This window comes from Colossoma macropomum, unplaced genomic scaffold, assembly GCF_904425465.1.
Source record: "Colossoma macropomum unplaced genomic scaffold, Colossoma_macropomum, whole genome shotgun sequence".
Lineage (NCBI taxonomy): Eukaryota > Metazoa > Chordata > Actinopteri > Characiformes > Serrasalmidae > Colossoma > Colossoma macropomum.
Window position 1 is genome coordinate 25,882,675 of NW_023494798.1, and position 18,258 is coordinate 25,900,932.

The 18,258-nt window shown below is 36.1% G+C and overlaps 1 protein-coding gene across 1 annotated transcript; it reads left to right on the top strand.

Annotated features, from left to right (window-relative positions):
- Positions 1–9,107: 9,107 nt before the first annotated feature.
- LOC118817833 (guanylyl cyclase-activating protein 2-like) lies at positions 9,108–11,315 on the top strand. The gene is made up of 4 exons (XM_036584789.1): positions 9,108–9,302; positions 9,395–9,544; positions 10,384–10,492; positions 11,185–11,315. Exons 1-4 carry the CDS (start codon positions 9,108–9,110, stop codon positions 11,313–11,315), a joined length of 585 nt encoding a protein of 194 aa, XP_036440682.1.
- The last annotated feature ends 6,943 nt before the right edge of the window (positions 11,316–18,258 follow it).

Consider the following 18,258-nt stretch of genomic DNA (forward strand, 5'->3'; position numbering starts at 1 on the left):
CACCACTAAGACTACAATTAAATTACTGTAAAACTCACTTAATACTTGCTTCTGTATACTTTCTGGTATACTTGATCCATCTTGTGGGAGTAAGTAAGGGCAGTGCTTTTGATGAATTTGTACTTTTGCGTATAGCATATCTTCAGAATGATGATGCTTCTTATTTATATTCAGGTGTGTTTATGAGGAATTAATAGTATGTTTACACGCAGGTTGATTCGAGGCTTTTACATTTGTTTACTATATTTCTTTTTTGGGCTTATTATCACTCCATTCTATTGGTTGCAGCATGGACTTCTCACACTTCTAAAATAAATGTTGTTTTATTTTTGACCAAAAGATCTCAAAAAAAAAGCAGTACATAATGAACTTCAGTTTCATATTCTGGTAGATTCTGGATGTACTAAGAGGTTCCACTGTGGTTCTATAGGAACCATAGGAACTTGAGAACATTTTGTGATGATGTTTTTTCTGTATTTAATCATTAAATTGTTTAGTTTTTGAGTCGTTATTTTATTAAAGTGACAAGTCTTTCCTGTGTATGTGAAGCTCTCTGTGTCATATGATTTTTATTAATATAAGAAAGACGTGGTTTCACCACAAAAAATGTTAGTTATAATTATATGCTCTCCTTTTATGGAGAGTTGTTACTGTATTTTCTCCAGCAGGTTCAGGTAATGGTCAGTAGGTGGCAGTGGTCCATTGAGTATTGCATGAGTTCATTAATTAATGAGATTTGTGCAACAAGTACTGAGAAGCTCATGCACATCATTGTCCATCTACATCATGCTTTTTGCAGGTGAGCTGGCGGAAGCTATTGTATGTGTTGTTAAAGCTGAAGATTCGTGTGCATTTGTTCTGTTACTGAAGTTTGAACATCAACACCATGTGACAGTGATTGTCCTCAAACAGAAACCATCAATATACTCTTCTTCCGAGGACAACATCATGGCTGCTGAAAAAGTTCAGACAAAAGAAATTAACTAGGTCACATCATTATTATGAGTAAATGGGTTAAATATCAGTGGTGTTCCAAACAGTATCTGTTATCTCATGAAGATGAAGCATGTGAGCCACCTAGTGGTAGACTGTTCTCTCTGGATGAGCAGCAGATGCCCTCAATTTCCACCACATAATCCTTTAAAGTCAAAGGAGGAAACAGATCCCCCAAAATAATGATTAACAAATAAATGAATAAATAAACTATGGCTTATTTCACTCTCTCTCGCTCGCTCTCTCTCGCTCTCTCTCTCTCTCTCTCTCTCTCTCTCTCTCTCTCTCTCGCTCTCTCTCTCTCTCTCTTCTTTCTTTCTCTCTCTCTCTCTCTCTCTCTCTCTCTCTCTCTCTCTCTCTCTCTCTCTCTCTCTCTCTCACACACACACACACACACACACACACACACACACACTTGGAGTGTAAGTTTATATTATGCAAGCCATTCTTGCCAGATAGAGAATCTGTTTTTGGCAGCGGTATGTCAAAATTTTAGTATCTAAAAATAATGCTATATACTGTTGTACTGGTCAAAATAACTCGGTATCTTAAAATAATGACTTACTTTTCTCAAAATAATTACTTACTTTCTTGCAATGTAATCATTTAGTTATTATTATCACAGAGTAAATCACTAGATTGGAGAATCAAAATGTTGAGAAAATAAGTCACTTTTTACATTTTAATTCATTGTTTTGATGTAGCCTGCTATGTCAATATTTCGAGAAAATAAGTCACTCTGAGATACTAAATCATTTTTTCTTAAAACAACTCTTTATTTTGATATTATAAGTAATTATTTCAGCATAGCAAGTTATAATTTTTATAGCACTTTATTATCCTAACTTAATTTGATTTTTAATTTATGTTTAATATCTTCTCTTTTAAATCTCTTGTTTTAGTCATGTTTTTTTGATTTATATGCCCCTACATTTGTTTCATTTTTTTATTTGAATTTTATTTGTTTTTTCTAAATTGTGAAGCACTTTGAATGCCTGCTGTGTATGAAAGGTGCTGTATAAATAAGTATTCTCTTGCACTTCTCTGAGTTCTTTAGCTTGTGTCATCTATTGCCGTGAACATTTGTCCACCTCTGTGCCATTGTGTTCTGCAAGACATACTGATCTTAGTTGGGCCTCATTACCTAGTTTTAGGGATCACCATTGCAATATTTTCATTATAATCCCTGTAATAAAAGTTAAAAAAAAACTCTATTTTTGAGACAACAAGCACCATATTGGTCTCTTGCACAATGCAGAAAGTTACAGTAAATCTTACCATGTTTGATGTTCTGACTCCTCTCCCTGACTCACACACACAAAAAGGTGAATGGAATAATTGATTATACATTTTCATTTATTAACATGGTCGTATCCAATTGTTTTACGCTATGAAAATATGTATTTAACCCTGTCTGAACTTATTTAATGTTCTTTAATTTGGAACAGCTTAAAATCATTTAATAATAAAATTAATTAATAATTTGGTTGCAATACCCTGCTCTCATTAAAGACTTGATCAGAATTCTCTGGGAGATCACATGACTGTCTCTCTGCCAACACCAACCAATCCCCATTCTCTCTCGCTTCAATACTGATATGTAGTACCAGTTCGCTTGGATCTCTTTTGTTATGTACATTTGGATTTATCTGGTTTTGACCTCAGCTTGTTCATCGACTATGTTTCTCCTGAACCCCAGTGTCAGACACATATGTTTTAACCACATGTGTCTGACCTGTCTGGCTGTGTTACACAATTGTATATCATACACTGCAGCTTCTTCTTTTTCTTTTCAACATTTTGGACCCAAGGTTTGTTTTTCAGTTACGTCTAAAGGGACAAATTGAAAAACTTTAACCATCGCTACATCTGTTGCTTACATGTCCAACTGTGGTGCTGTGGTATTCTCTACAGTCAGATGTTCTTGTTTAAAAACTAGGAAAACCCTCTTCTGATGATGTATCTTGAAGGTGGGAGGAACTTTTGAAAAACTACAACTGCTCTGGGGTGGAATTTTGGGGGTGGCTGATTAATTTTTTTTTTGGTCTTTAGCAGGGAAAAGCAGAGGGAAGTAACATTACTGCTAGGAATTGTTGTATCTGTATAATTACGGTAACTGTCTTAATCATCATTACAATGATGGTAATAGATTATTCAAACAAAAGAAATGACTTGACAAATGAGGAAACAACAAGCTAAAAGGTAAAGTGAACTCTCTGGCCATCTGGATACCTCACCTCAGTTTGTCTACTTTTCTCTGGCTGAAAGGGCGAAAGACTCATTCCTTCTGTTCATTTTGTGCTGAATAAAGATGGATATTTTCTTCATGATCTGCCTTGTTGGATATGCCAGTGATACAGCTTCCAGATCTCTCTAGCATTCCTCTGGTTTTCACAGTCCTAGATATACACCATTAAAAAAAATATACACAGTTTTTCTGTGGCACACTAACGTTCTTTCCAACAGACACTAATCACTTAAAAGTTTAACTTTTTTTTTTTACATTGGAAAATTACGCATTGCATTGAAAAGTGAATCAAACCTCAGTCATCCATATGCAGGTGAAGCTGTTATCCAGTACACAAGCAGCATTCGCCTCTTGTTAGTTTCCATATGCAGTAATACTGCACTCCGCATGCAGTCTTCAACTGAACTGTGTCTTTGAAAAGGAAAAAGCTGTCTTTTTCAATAACCAATGTAAGTGTTACACTAATACTAACTTGCTTCTATTTATTAGCCTATATATCTGCCACTAGGAGTCAGGATTGTTTGACACCACTGTTATTTTCCACAGTTGTATGATGTATCTGTGTAATGCATGCTGGGCACTGTAGCGAGAAAACACTGAGCAATGAACACAATACAAAATTGTGAATCGAGTCCACTGAGGATGAGGGATACAATGCTGCACTACAGAAAACTGCATAACAGGATAAATACCATATTAAATGCTAGTTTTAGGCCAGAATGTCCCTTTCAGATTATTTTACTGATCCAGTGCCAATTGAAAACTAAAACTAATCACTGAAGCTAATATACACACTCTGTGGGTCCACATTAGTGCCCTTAGGGTTTAAGGAGTTAAAAAGGAATAACGTAAACTGCTACAGTCTGCCAGAGATCCTACTTAGTCCTATCAGTCTTCTACCTTAAGCCTGCAGGGTGTAACCTTTCCTGGCAAGAATCATCCTTGGCTACACAGTAGGGGCCAAGCAATAGAAAAATAGCCAGTGGCTATTTTAAAGGGGTATATTGCCAAAATAATGATAAACAATATTGGCTTTTAGTATTTTAATTTTATATGCTAATTGTTTTGTCAAAACTATTGTAGAGTGCTTTTATAATAGATATGATTGTCAGTTCTAAACTGTAACGCTTCTGAAACTCAAATAAATGGCCGACACTTACATCACTGGGTTGGTGCTGTCCAGGAGTCATTAATTACTTCTTATTTTTCAACAGTTATTATCATTAAAAAAGAAACTGTAGATCTCCAATATCGGTCAACTGATATATTGATCAGGCTCTACTGGAGACAAACTTCTGGGAGTTTCCCAAATACGTGTACACTCTAAAAAAGATGGTTCTTCAGGGTTCTTTAGTAAAGGGTGTGTTTCTATATAGAACCATGAGTTCTATATACAACAACTTGTATCCTTAAAAAGAACTTTACATTGTATATAGAGCATTTCCTTTTACCGAAGAACCCTTGAAGAACTATTTTTTTAAGAGTGATAGAGTTTTAGTTTACATATTTAGCGCAGCAGTGATTCCATGATCCTCCTGATTAACTGAAGGGCTTTGTGGGTGAATAAATCAGATCACCTGACAACAAACAAACTTTGGCCTTAAACTTAAACACCAACACCATGTGACAGTGATTGTCCTCACAAAGAAATCTCTAACTTACTCTTCATCCAAGGACAGGAAAGCATTGTGGTTACTCTGATAAAATTGAAAGCACGAAATAGGAATTCACTTGTTCATATTGTTAGTATTGCTAGGTAGATTAAATATCGCTGTTGACAACAATATCTGTGATCTCTTATGCATATAAATCACTTGGGTATTCTAGTGGTAGGATGGTGTTGCACAGGGTTTTCTACATGAGTGCTCTTCAAGAGCAGCCAATGACCTCGATTTCTACCTCTTAATCCTTTTAAGACAAAGGAGGGAACAAATCCCAAAAAGAAGGACATGGTCAACCGGGCACCACAAAAACGTATTTATTTATTTATGTATTTATTAGTTCTTAATCTTACACCTTGAACTGATTTCTAATTGGTATGTACCAACATAAGGCCCCTTTAGAATTTAAAGGGTTAAATTAATACTGTAAACTGCTACTCCTTATCAACCTTGTACAGTGATGTAGCAGACTGCAATTTTTCTCAGTAGGAATCATCATCTGTGGCAATACGCAATTGCACTGGAGACCAAATGTCTTCTGAGGATCCCCCTAGCCTTACATTTCAGACTTCTTACCATCGTCAGAGAGTTTGGTGGATTTTGTTTCTCAATGTGGCCAAAGAAGACAGTTCCCTCATTTTTGGAGTCAGATGATAATTTTGGAGAGGTCACAAGATGGTTTCAAAAAAGGTAAATTGCCTATTTTATTAATGCTTTTTTAAAGATTTTTGTGCCATAAAGCCCCCCACATGAATTACTTCACATTATTTTGGCAAACACCAAAAAGGTCACACTTTATAAAACTGTTTCATAATTAATAGGTAATTACATTGGGACAAACTAATAGTCCTGTATTAACACTTAAGTCACTACTACCAAAGAATACTGGTTAATTAGTCATGATAAAACTGATAGTTCACATCCTTATATCCAATTGACTGAGCTAAGTTGGAATCCATCATGTAATACTTGATATAGACACATCTCTGACCTCATCACAACAACTGAATTCTGTATTACTGCACCAACTCATGTAAAATCATTGTGCTGTTAAAGGAATACTCTTTAAATACTCTTTGACTGTAATGCTGCTCACATATAAGAACATGGTTTGGTTTACTTTTCATTTTTATTTATTTTTTTTTCACTCTTAAGCACTTTGTTTTTCTTTCTGATGTTCTTTCTGTTTTTTTTTTATGAAAAGCACACTGAATTGCTTTTGTGCATGAAATATGATATATGATATATATGGGCTGATAATGTATTTTCTTAACTAGAACTAGGCTAGCTAACATGCTAAGTGATAACTAACAGGCTAAACAACTCCTCCATTATCACAGGCTTTGAATTAAAGTATTTAGTATATGATTCACTGTAAAACTGCAATATAAAAGACTAAAGAAAATGTCACTTGAATGTCCTACATGCTTCAAATGTCCACATTTTAGTCAGATCTGCCTTCTTCCTATATAACATGCTATGTAAGTAAGAATTTCTGGCTTCTACACCTGAGTAGTGCACTATTTGTCCAATATAGTATTGTATATGACTGAATCTAAAGGAGCTATGCTTCTTGGTGAAATAATTGCTTTAAAAAATAAAATCATTAAAAAAATATTTACTGCTCACTGTTTTATAATAGCCACTTGAGGTTGTGCATTACAGTGATTTTATCACAAATAAGTGGGTTTTTTAACCTTATGCCTCATATCACCCTTATCCATGATAAAATCACTGTAACACTCAACCTCTAGTGGCTTATTTTTTAGTAATTGATAGGAAACTAAAGTTTATGGTAATTCAGTGTAAATTAAACAATAATTACAGAGTCTTACGTATTTCCCACATAACTACTAACTAACGATGGCTTCTTCATATCTAATAAAAACAATAATAATCAGTATTCATAGAGCACTTTTTAGACTGATAAAGCTTAATAATAATAGAAGTATTGAAAGTTGTCTTCAGTAACTGTTATAGAGTAAGAATGTGCATTGAGGTTTGTATACCAAAAAAAAATTAAGAAAGAATGGATGACATGACAAATTTTAGTTTTTATAGTTTTACACACCTCTTTCAGAACTATGAAATGCAGTATTTCAGCACTTCATTGTCTGTAATATAAAGTCATAATCTTTTTTACTGTTAACACAAGAAGATGTGCTCTTGGTTAGTAGCAACTTTAAAAGGCTAACACACGTATACACATATAAATTATGGGACACTTGCTAAAACACTACAGTATCTAGTAGAATAGTTTCCTTACCTTCAAAATGAAACATTTTTTAAAGCATTAAAATATTTTTGAGTTGTGAAAAATGAAAATTTCCACAGGTTTTAACAGTCATATCTGGCAACTCATAATAAACTGTTTTCGTTAATACAGTTAAATTGAACAGCGACGACAAATGAGCTAAGCACTTCCTTCGTGCATACCGATACCTCACCCTGATCTCCACCCACACGCTGTCTGAACACATCAGGTCTGATCGGCAACATCTTTGGAGCTTGGAGCTTGCTGTCCTTTCATTGGCTTTCAGAATGGAATCTTTTTCATTTTTTCAGTTTACAAACTTCAACACAATTTTACTCTATAAAATTTATTAAAATGAATGTAGCTGAGTAAAATATTTTGTTAGAAATAAACATATGTACTTGAGTTTACTTGAGCTTGCTGCTTTGTGACAACACCTGTTGTTAAAAATGCTATGTAAATAAACTTTGACTTGACCTGACTATAAAACTCAGCAACTGGGCAGTTAATATTGATATGAACAGTAATAAATTAGTAGAAATTAGTATTATAAATTAGTGTTTGGTAGTTATTTGTAGTGATTTCAAGATGTAATGCAGCACTATTTATTCATCCTTGCCTAGTCCTTACATAGTTACCCAGGAAACAGTCTTTTAGAGAGTTACCCAAAAAAGTCTCTGACAGTGTGCAGCAGCACATGTTACTACCTTTTATGTGTCAACACATGATTGTTAGGCTAATCATTCTATAAATTGCCCACATTTAGAGCACTGTCAGATAAAGTCTACCATCTGAAGCAGACCATTCAGTTTCATCAAAAGCTCATTTTTAGAGGGTCACTTGATACTGAGGGATTACTGATAATTGCCTATTTACTCTGAGGAGTATGACTGAATTCAGTCTTGTATGTTTTGAACAATGCAGTTGAATGCAAAAGTGTTGGTGCCCCTGGTCAAATTACGTTTTGTTGATTTTCTAAATGAAAACAAAAATACAAAATGTGGCCTGTGCAAAAGTTAGCCACATTTTATATGTTCTGTTTTTGTTGTTGTTTTTCTTTCAAATATACTAAACTCAGCAAGTAAATAAAAATTGTGAACCAAATGTTCAGAAAAATGCCATATTTAAGGTTATTCCCAGCAGAACATGTGTTAACTTATTTTCACTTAGAAAAACAACAAAACAGAAAAATTGCCCGATGTGTTTAAACTTGTACACACAACTTTATGAGCTGCATCACTTACAGATATACCAGTGTTTATCACTGTCACAAAGATAATCAAACATGCAGTAAATGTTTTTTTATGTACAGTTAATACAGACGATGCTATTAAGAATCTTCTCAGTGCTATGGTGTATCAGAAATCAAGGCTATCTATTCATGTTACTGGTTTGTTTCTCAGTACAGAATACATCAGCTCCTTTGAGTCCTTTGAATTCTCAGAAATGAAGGTCACATTCAAACGATTCCACAAAACAGGACAGCCTTCATTGACGCAAAGGCCAGGAAATGCAGCCTACCTCCGCTGTGTCCTTGGCTCTGAGACACATCTAGTGTAGGTCAGACAGTTTGTGTACCTCTGTGGCGTGACGCAGGGACTAGGATTTCCTGAGCACATGTAGAGCTTTACTTGACCTACGTACTGCACCAGGGATTCCATGACGCTTTTGATTAACCGTAGGGCACAGGGGTCTGGGTGTGCGGGTGAATTTATCTGATCACCTGGTCACAGATTAAAGATTACAGACGCTTCTAAATACTGTTTGACTTGTTCCTCTGCTGCAGAGTCACAGCAACCTCACAGTGGACACTGCTCATCAGGACAACAACAAGGCATGCATTAGCAACTAGGCATAGAAGATTTCAAATTGAAGCAGAGGCTTCCTTTTATGAATTAAGCGTACTGTGCTAAAGTAACTTTTTTTTCTCCTCTCAAGCTTCTTTTTTGCAATGGGTCAGTCAGAGTCTTATGAGAAGGAGCTGGAGCTCTCTGAAATTCAAAGTCTGTACAAGTCTTTTATTATGGAGTGTCCAAGTGGGTCACTATACCTGCATGAATTCAAGAAGATTTTTGGAGTTAAAAGTGGACCGAATCCTGCATCCATATATTTGGATAATGTGTTCAGATCATTCGACGAGAATGGGGTAAGTAGCCTGTCTTCTAGGTAGCGCATAGCCACTGACTTCAAGGTGGATACCTACATTAATACTTATTACTTAAATGGATGTTTTTACAGGACAACACACTGGATTTTATTGAATATGTGGCAGCTCTACACCTTGTGCTCCGAGGGAAGCTAGAAGACAAACTCCGATGGTCCTTTAAAGTTTTCGACAATGACGGCAATGGACGACTGGACGGAGATGAGATAGCACGCATCATAAGGGTATGTTCAACATATTCAATATGGTGTTCCCCAATGGCCATGAGTTAAGGCAGCCTTCATTACTATTGCAATTAGACTGGTTCAAATAGGCCTACTGGACTTTATCTTTTAGATCTTTTAGAGCACTGGTTATTAAACCAGTCCTTAGGCACCCCCAGATTGTCCATTTTTTGGCCATACCTCTATGCATTATGAATTCGATTGGAGCAAAACTGTGGACCATCTGAAGGTCCCTGAGGACCAATTTACGAACCACAGTTTTGGAGTAGTGGCTTTCAAACCAGTCCTCAGGGACCCCCTGAGCTCCTAACACACCTTTACCAAGTATTCAAGCTTGGTTCAAGTATGTTAGAAGATGGGGTAGAGCAAGATTGTGGACCATTTGGGAGGCCCTGAGGGCTGATTTGTGAACCACCACTGTCCTAGAGCACTCTTTCCCAACTCAGACTTTGGAGACCATCACCCAGTGCATATTTTGCTCCATCCCACCCCCCCCCGAAAATGTGAACCAAATATTCATAAATATTCAGTGTTTTTAATTGTTTAGTTGATGCATGTTGGAAGCTAAACAGAGTAGTTGGGTTGGGACACAGTGTGTTAGACCAGTGGTTCCCAACCCAGTCCTCAGGGGCCCCCAGATGGTCCACATTTTTGCTCCAACTCAACTTGCACCACATGAGGATGAAGTTAAAATGTGGACCATTTGTCAGCCATGAGAACCAGAACTGTTGTTTTAGACTTCATTCCTCAGAATAAATGTAATAAAATCATTCAGTGACTTGGATCTTTTGGACTTGGACCCAGTTGTAATATTTTGTCTTGTTTTGTTATGTCTGTAGATCATTTACAAGATCAAACTAGGCAATGTTACAGATGAAAAGGGAAACAGCCTTTCCGTGGAAGAAGTATGTAACCGGGTAATTGAGCGCATCGATCAGAATAATGACGGTGAGTGTTGTATATATGCAATTGAAACACAAAGCAAATAAAAAAGACAGAATTTTCTACATAAAGGTTGTGACACAAAGTTTGTTGCACATAGAATAAGTCTACTCTCAATCTAAAAGGTGTAAAAGGTTGTATGTAGGTCTGAAATGATCATCAGAGACATGATACTGATTCATCCTAGTTCTACTCTTTTGCATGAATGGGATATAGTATCGTGCTGTCCTAAGAGTCATCCCGATTAAAGTAACTGGATAATGGCTAAGATAATGAGGATAATGTGGTTCAGTTTAAGACAGATACTTATATGGGACAGACACTGAACATAAACTTTATATTTCAGTGTCAAGTTCTGTTTTACATATCAATTAATCATTTCTATATTACCATATGTTATTTCTTTGGAGAGAAAAGGTTGCAGCAATTTCCATTCCCAATGGCATGATTCAAAGTTTTACCTATTGTACAAACTTTTCATCTTGGAAAAATCTCTTTTAAACCCATTGGGTTAGCTTAATCCATGAACTGGCAAAAGTTCTGAAGCCATGACATGCTTAGTCTACCACTATTTTTCCACTGACTTCTCTAATGACTTGCTGCCTTGTATCACAACCAAGAAGAAATTCAACAATAATGACAAGTTGAACAAACAAGCATAAAGTCATCATTCTCTTACATGTGCCTTGCTGTTGTAGGTGACATTTCTCTGGAGGAGTTTCTGGAGGGTGCTCAGAGTGACCCCTGGGTCAAAGACTTCCTCAGCCTGGACGCAAATCCCAGCGGTTGGATACAAAATCAACAGGTCAAGGAGGCCAGTGAGACATAAGGCCACTCTAGGTTGGATACACATCAACAGAACCTTTCCTTGACCAAGCACAGAGGTGGAGTATGGGGACAAAGTGATAATTTCTGAATGAGTGTTGGAAAACATCATCCTATACTTGAGTGGGGTCATGACTGTGTCTGGAAACTATGTGGCTTATGAATTAATTTGTCCATCTGTGAACCTGAACGGCCTTTAAACAACATGACACTTTATTCACAGGTGTAATTATCTATGCTGCAAGGCAAAGTTTGGAGACACCTATCTTTTGAAAATGTCTTTAATACATATGTAACATAATGTTGCTTTTTGTCACTTTTTACTTTTTTGCGTAATTTCAAATCTCCAGTCACCCTTTGCATTATGTTAAAATTTCATGATGAATGGGCCAACAGAAATGATTCCAAAATCACTTGGAAAAAAATCCTGTTATATTAACTTCTATTCTAATTTAAGAACGTTTTTTGCTTCCACCGTAAAGTTACCATTTTGCAGGTACAAAGTTTTGTTCTACTGTTGTGATGTGAGCACTGCTCAGCACTCAAAGTGTTTGAACCACTTTTGTATCAAGAAAGTTTCAATATGTGCTCATGAAGCTCATGGATACTCGGAACTAGCTGCATACGTTATTGGAAAGTAACAAGACGTAACTGCAAATTCAAATTTCAAAAGAAAGCAAGGTGTCACCAAACTTTTGGTGGTCAGTGTAGTCTTATAGACTGATGTATGTTCATTTTTATGTCTTACAAATCTCCTAGACATGCTATAGGTTTACTGTCCAGGATTTATTGTATCAAAAAGCCTAGAAAAATCTGAATAACTGATAATATAAGATCCGATATCCAATGAGTTAGTAGAAATGCATCTAAATCTGTATCATCTATATCATTCCAATATCTTTAGACTGTTTAGACTGTTTGGAATATGCAAGTGGCACTTTCAAGCTATACTGCTTAAAGGAAATTTCACCAACCAACAAAATTATGTTTATCAGAGCTCCTAATGCATGTAGAATAACCAGAAAGCATTTCAAAAGATCCCTCAAGCTAGCACGGTTTTGGTTTGTATCTCTTAATAGAGGCATGCTGCAGACATGACTGTCTTTATGTTACCAAGACATTGGATTTCTCTCTCTATTGTTTCTGTCTGGCACATCACAGTGAATCAAACCTCACAAGTGAGTTTAAAATAGGGACACTGCAACATGGAAAATCCACAGACGATTTAGGATGGTCACGACAAACAGCAGATGACGTTAATGGTTTCCTGCACCAAATCCTGTTAAGACAAATTAGGAATCTAACTAGCTCACTGCCATGTTTGAAGGTCAACCAAGTGTGGTGTATACATGCATTCATTTCAGCAGGGATGACTTTATTGAACCTGCTTATGCTGTTGCACTTGCTACCTACAGTGAGCTGTATCAGAGAAACATGTCAAAATGCAAGAGTCAGCTGGAAGCAGAAAAAAAGGTACTGCTGAATATAGACAGCAGGTTGGTGAAATGTCCCTTTGTTGTCTTATCAGACAGGAGTATAATTATAAAAAGGTAAGCTAAGCCATTAAAGACAGATTTTATTTATGTATGTATTTATTTATTTACTTTTGTATTTTTGTAAAAAGCATATTGCCCTTATGTGCCCTAAGAATACTGTTCATCGTCTTATTTTACCCCATCTGGTTTGTGAACAGTGAACAGTGTAACTTTTGTGTTATATCATTATATAAGCTCTGTTTGTTAAGTACCCTTTGTAAATTTACAGATTCATTCGAATTCCAGTAATAATAAAACTGCATAAATCCAGCTGAGTACTGATTGTTGAAACTTGACTTCAGATGTAGTTTAGTGTATCTCAGCAGTGAAGAGGAATCACATATCGCTGTTGTCAGAAGAAAACCTTGTATCTCCATTTTTGATGGTTTTCCCTTTTTGACATAATTTGAAAGTACCTGTTACCCTTTACATTATTTGTAAATTTCATGATCAATAGACTAGAGGAAATGGCCCAAAATGACTTAGAAAAATGTCTGGTTCCATTGACTTACATTAAAAGTACAGTAGGTTTTTTCCTTCTCCTGTAAAGTTACCATTTTGGAGATAAGAGGTTTTCTTCTGACAACAGCAACATGTAATTATTTCATGGGAGGAGGGAGAAATCACAGCACATTACAATATACATATTTATATTCAGTTCCCTGATGTGTACAGTGTGCCTAAACCCTATGCATGCTTTACACAGATTTTTAACTTTGGTTCTCAGTGCTGAACATACAATATAATAATAATAATAAGAAGAAGTTTAAAAATAGAAATCATTTACATTAAATATAAGTAAAACATAAATACAGCGCATTACAGATATATTTTATAATATATTCACAAAATAAATAGCTTACCTTAAAGGTCATAAAAGCAGACTATGTAGATTTCAATAGGCAATAGTTCAGTTGTGACCATGTTTGACAGCAATAAGCATAAAAAAATTGGTAACACTTTGCTTGAACACTGCTACATAATGTTGACATGACCATGTCATGCAATAAATACAATTTGTGTCTAGTTTCTGTAGTTTTTTTTTTTCTTTCTGAGATAAACATATCATTTATTCATTCATATCCATCAGAAAAGTGATAACAACCAGCATTAACAACCAGGTTTACTAACTGAAACTCAATTCCAGTAATTAACTGAAAAATTAAGTTAAGGCGAAGAAAAGGACATTAGGGGAATAAACATTAGTGTCTCCTTCCTTTATGTATGTTAATATTTAATATTTTATCTAATTTAGTATTTTAACAAGGTTTCTAAAGCAATATCTTTTAGAACATTAATGAAATTTTGAGCCAGACGTTTTGGAAAGTAGCTGGGAAACAGTTGGTTTGAACGTGACGCGTGTCTGCATTTGGATAAGTGTCCCAACATTTGTTTGACAGTAAAATGGGGGCTTAGATCAAGGTTTTGTATTTGGCTATTTTTGGGTTGGACCTAAAGTATTGATTAATGAGTTATAGCTGACATAAAGTACTTTTTTAATACGAAAACACATAATTAGCATAATATATTAACACCTTAAATTACTCTAAAAAGCAAGTGATGATAGAGGTGTCCCAAGACTACTTTTCAACACTGTATATTCAAACATTCACTATATATTAAATAAAGAGATTAATATGCCTGGATTTCTCCTGACATACACCACACAATTTTCAAGACTTGACCTTGAAGACACTTTAAAGGCAGACCACAATAAATACTACACTGTAAAGCAAATAGCATTATTAAGAGGAGAGTGTAAAGGCCTGATCTCACTTTTGGCCCTGTATATCACTACAGTTAGGTTGGTTTTAGAGGTCAGTCTAATCTAAACATAAACATGCATGATACAAAGCCAGCTGGACCACTGCCAGCTCCAGCAAAGGAAAACAAGGCTAGTTTTTAAGGAGACTTTTTAAATCTTCTGTCCATATTGTATTACAGTGCTGGCATATGCACAGATAGCTTCCAGAGGAGACTTGAGGCCCTGCCCTTTGCCCTCAAACTGTACAAAGGCCCTCTTGGTATGTATTATAATTGAGTTTTATATGGTTGTTCTTCCAGATCAGTTTCCGTGAGGCTCTGCTCAGCCTTGCTAGAGCTAGTGGGTCAGCTCAGGCTCCACAAGCTTCATCGCTCTTGGGCCCTCCCTCTGGTGCAGTACTGACCGCATACGCCCTCAGTAACTCTGGCCTGTCACACATTACCACAGTGCTGGAAATCCCACTTGTAAAGCACTGATTATTTGTTTAACCCCATAGCGGCCCTAAAGTTTTATTTGCGCTTACACTTCTATAACCTAGGAATAGCTCAACCAGTTTGCACTGAAGTCCCTGTAGTTGTAATAATAAGCCTTAGTATGTAATAAATCTGGGATTTTAAGGGGTTAAGAAAGTGTCACATAGCAATCAGCAGTAGGGGGCGCTAATAACTTGCTAAATCAAGTGTGAATTGCTGAAATGATTTGAGTTGAAAGTGATTTATGCCAGGCTGTGTGGTTCACAGTTCTTGGATGGTGGATAATGTTACAGCCATGTACACTGGAGATTGGTGTTCAATGTGCCCTGTTTGGTCAGTAAGGCTACCAGTTTTGCTGTCTTGGGAAAAAAAAAAGCATTAGGTTTGGTTTCCTCTGAAATTAGACTGACTTAAAAGTGATTGCAATAAACTGTAAATTAAACTAAATTTATTAATTGAATTCATACAAGCTAATGTTGCCCTTTCCCCTCAAGCTCCTGCCACCCAAATAGTATCTGATCAGTGGTGCACCCATTGATTTTGACGTCTGTGTGTCACAATACTAGAGCTACAGTAGCTTGTCACTGTGCACTGCTTGCTTGTCTTCCTTCATTCCATTTAAATTGCACATCACCTCTCATCCTATTACCAGTCAAACCATTGTGTGCAACACCATGCACCAGTCATGTCCGAAATGTATGATCCATGGATTTTCCTGGGATTAGCACTATTGCTAATTGCAATGGCCCTGAGACTAAGCTGGTTAGTGGTTGTAGCTTGGGAGGATTAAAACTGACACCTGAACGATTGGGGTGCAGGCTAAGACGAGCCGATTACATCACTAATATCATCAAAAGTGGTGTGCAAAATGTTCACAGCTGCTGATGTTGCTGCAGCAGTTTTGGAAAATAGTGATGAGGAGAGCATTTTATCTGCTATTTTATTCATGCATTCCACTATTTTTGTGAACCTAAGACTTTGGAAAACCCATTTCAAGCACCAAAACAGTTTGTCCATAAGAGTAATGAGTGAAGCTATGTTTTCACAAGCGCGATTAAGAATGTCTAAAATCAGATTTCATTTTTTCAGCTTTCAGGCCCAGGTGCTTTATACGGTGCTCCAGGTCAAAAGGGCCTCATTATAGAGAGAGCTGAGGTTGTTCTGAATAATATGTGGGTATCATGTCATATGCAAGTGAATACAGGCAAATTTAAAGGTATATTTAATATGCAAAAATAAAAAAATGCCCTCAGACCCCAGACAGTTAAGCATTGGTGCTTTTTTTAAAACCAGAGCTTCTTTCTGTGAGGTGAATGTTTAATTTATGTAAAAATGGAACATTTTGGTTATAAAAAAAATCAGTATCCTAGCTTTTTAAAAGACATTTTTTCTGGGTAAAAGACGCTAACGCCTTTGAAGGCGCATCTCAAATGCAATATGGTTGCAGGTACCTTCATCACAACGCTGTCTTTTAAGGCACTGACTTGTCATGACAGCATATGACATCTGCTATCACCTGTTTATGGCAATGTTATGTCCATGCTGGTTCAAGTATATTATAAATCTTGGTAACACTTTACTTGAAGGGTGTTTATTAAACCCATTCATAACATCTTACATAAACACTTCATAACTTGTTCATCAATGTTTAAATCAACATTTATAAGGTATATGTTTTACTTGATATTAAAATGGACTACTGTGTCATTTAACTGATATACATTTTTTCAAAATAAAAGTCCTGATTCCATTTTCAATGCAAATTAAAGATCACATAACATGCATTTCAGTCAGGTTAGCTTCCATCACTTTTGAGGTAAAAGCAAAACAGAATTTATTAATCTTTGGGACAGCAGTGTAACATTTAGCCCCAAAGAGTGTCAATTACATGCACAACCTATACTCCTGCCTTCTCCAATACCATAAGTGAGGAAGAACATCACTAACAGTGCTAGCATTTAACTCTAAGCGGGTTACATGTACAGATTGTTGAATTACCCCTGTGGCTCAATACAGTTTTGAAGAAGACAGATTAAAAAGAAGGAAGAAAAAATAAAGTGAAAAATACAAACGCATTAGAAGAAACAAATAATCAAAAAGTTTCTGAATGTATAGGTGCACTTAATGATCAAAGGGTAAGGGCAAGGTTAGTGGTGGACATGTGGGATGGCATGTGGTCACTTGTATGTAATTACCTATTTTGGTTATGATACTTATAACAACATATAATAGCCTTCTGCATAATTCACTATGGCCTAAAATCTGAGGACCTGTGTCAGTATGACAATGGTAGCTGCAGAATTTAAATTGTCCTGGAAAGAGATGGAAGGCAGTGATGTGGTAAAGCCTCTTACACCCATTACCATAAGGTCCTTGGTCAACCTCTACATAGTGCCCTTAAGAAACAAGATTAAATGTCAAAGAGCTGCTGGTTCTAATCCCACTACCCTTCTGTATGCTTTAACAGCGCCTTTGAATAAGGTGACCATTTATTATAAAATGATTATTTGACCTCATAGTACTTATTTCCTTTGTGCTGGGACAAAACCCTGTATTAATAGCTCGATTCAAAGCCTCAGTGGCGTTCTGGCAATTTATGAGACTAAAATGGGACAACGATTCAAAAGAAAGTTCAAAATAATGTTTTCTTATACTGTGAGATTGTACAAGAACTACAAAATTAGCACTACACAGCATCTCTCAGTTCAGTTATTCTATCTGGATACGCATATATGAGAGAAAGAGAGTAGAGATCCTTCCAGGCATTACATAATAATCCACCCACAGCTCTTCTAAAGCTATTTAAGGAGAGACTAGACTGAGTGTGTGGCCCATTTTCTCAGCATGTGCTCTATGCCGGGTGAGTAATCATGTATGGGTTTCTTAAGCACACAAAGAGTCTGGGTTTTCTTCACACATTAGAATAGCAGATAGTGTTTAACCAAATTCCCAATGCAATTTATTATATCGTTATTTCATCTATTCTTTTTTTTAAGTCATTTCATGCGTTGGTGATATGTTTAATGTAATTCTCGTGTTTACCAGTAGATGGCGGCAACATCACAAATCTATGTTATAAGCTGTTTCTGCTGTTATGTTAGAAGGCTAAAAGAGATCTCATCTTCAGTTCAGTAATCAAGGCCAGACAGATATAGGACGCAATTACCTCGAAGA

Bases quoted from the DNA above. Each gene is read 5' to 3' on its own strand.
- LOC118817833 (XM_036584789.1), top strand. From the start codon at position 9,108: ATGGGTCAGTCAGAGTCTTATGAGAAGGAGCTGGAGCTCTCTGAAATT. The intron at 9,303-9,394 runs GTAAGTAGCCTG...ATGTTTTTACAG, and splicing joins GATCATTCGACGAGAATGGG to GACAACACACTGGATTTTAT. The intron at 10,493-11,184 runs GTGAGTGTTGTA...TTGCTGTTGTAG, and splicing joins CATCGATCAGAATAATGACG to GTGACATTTCTCTGGAGGAG.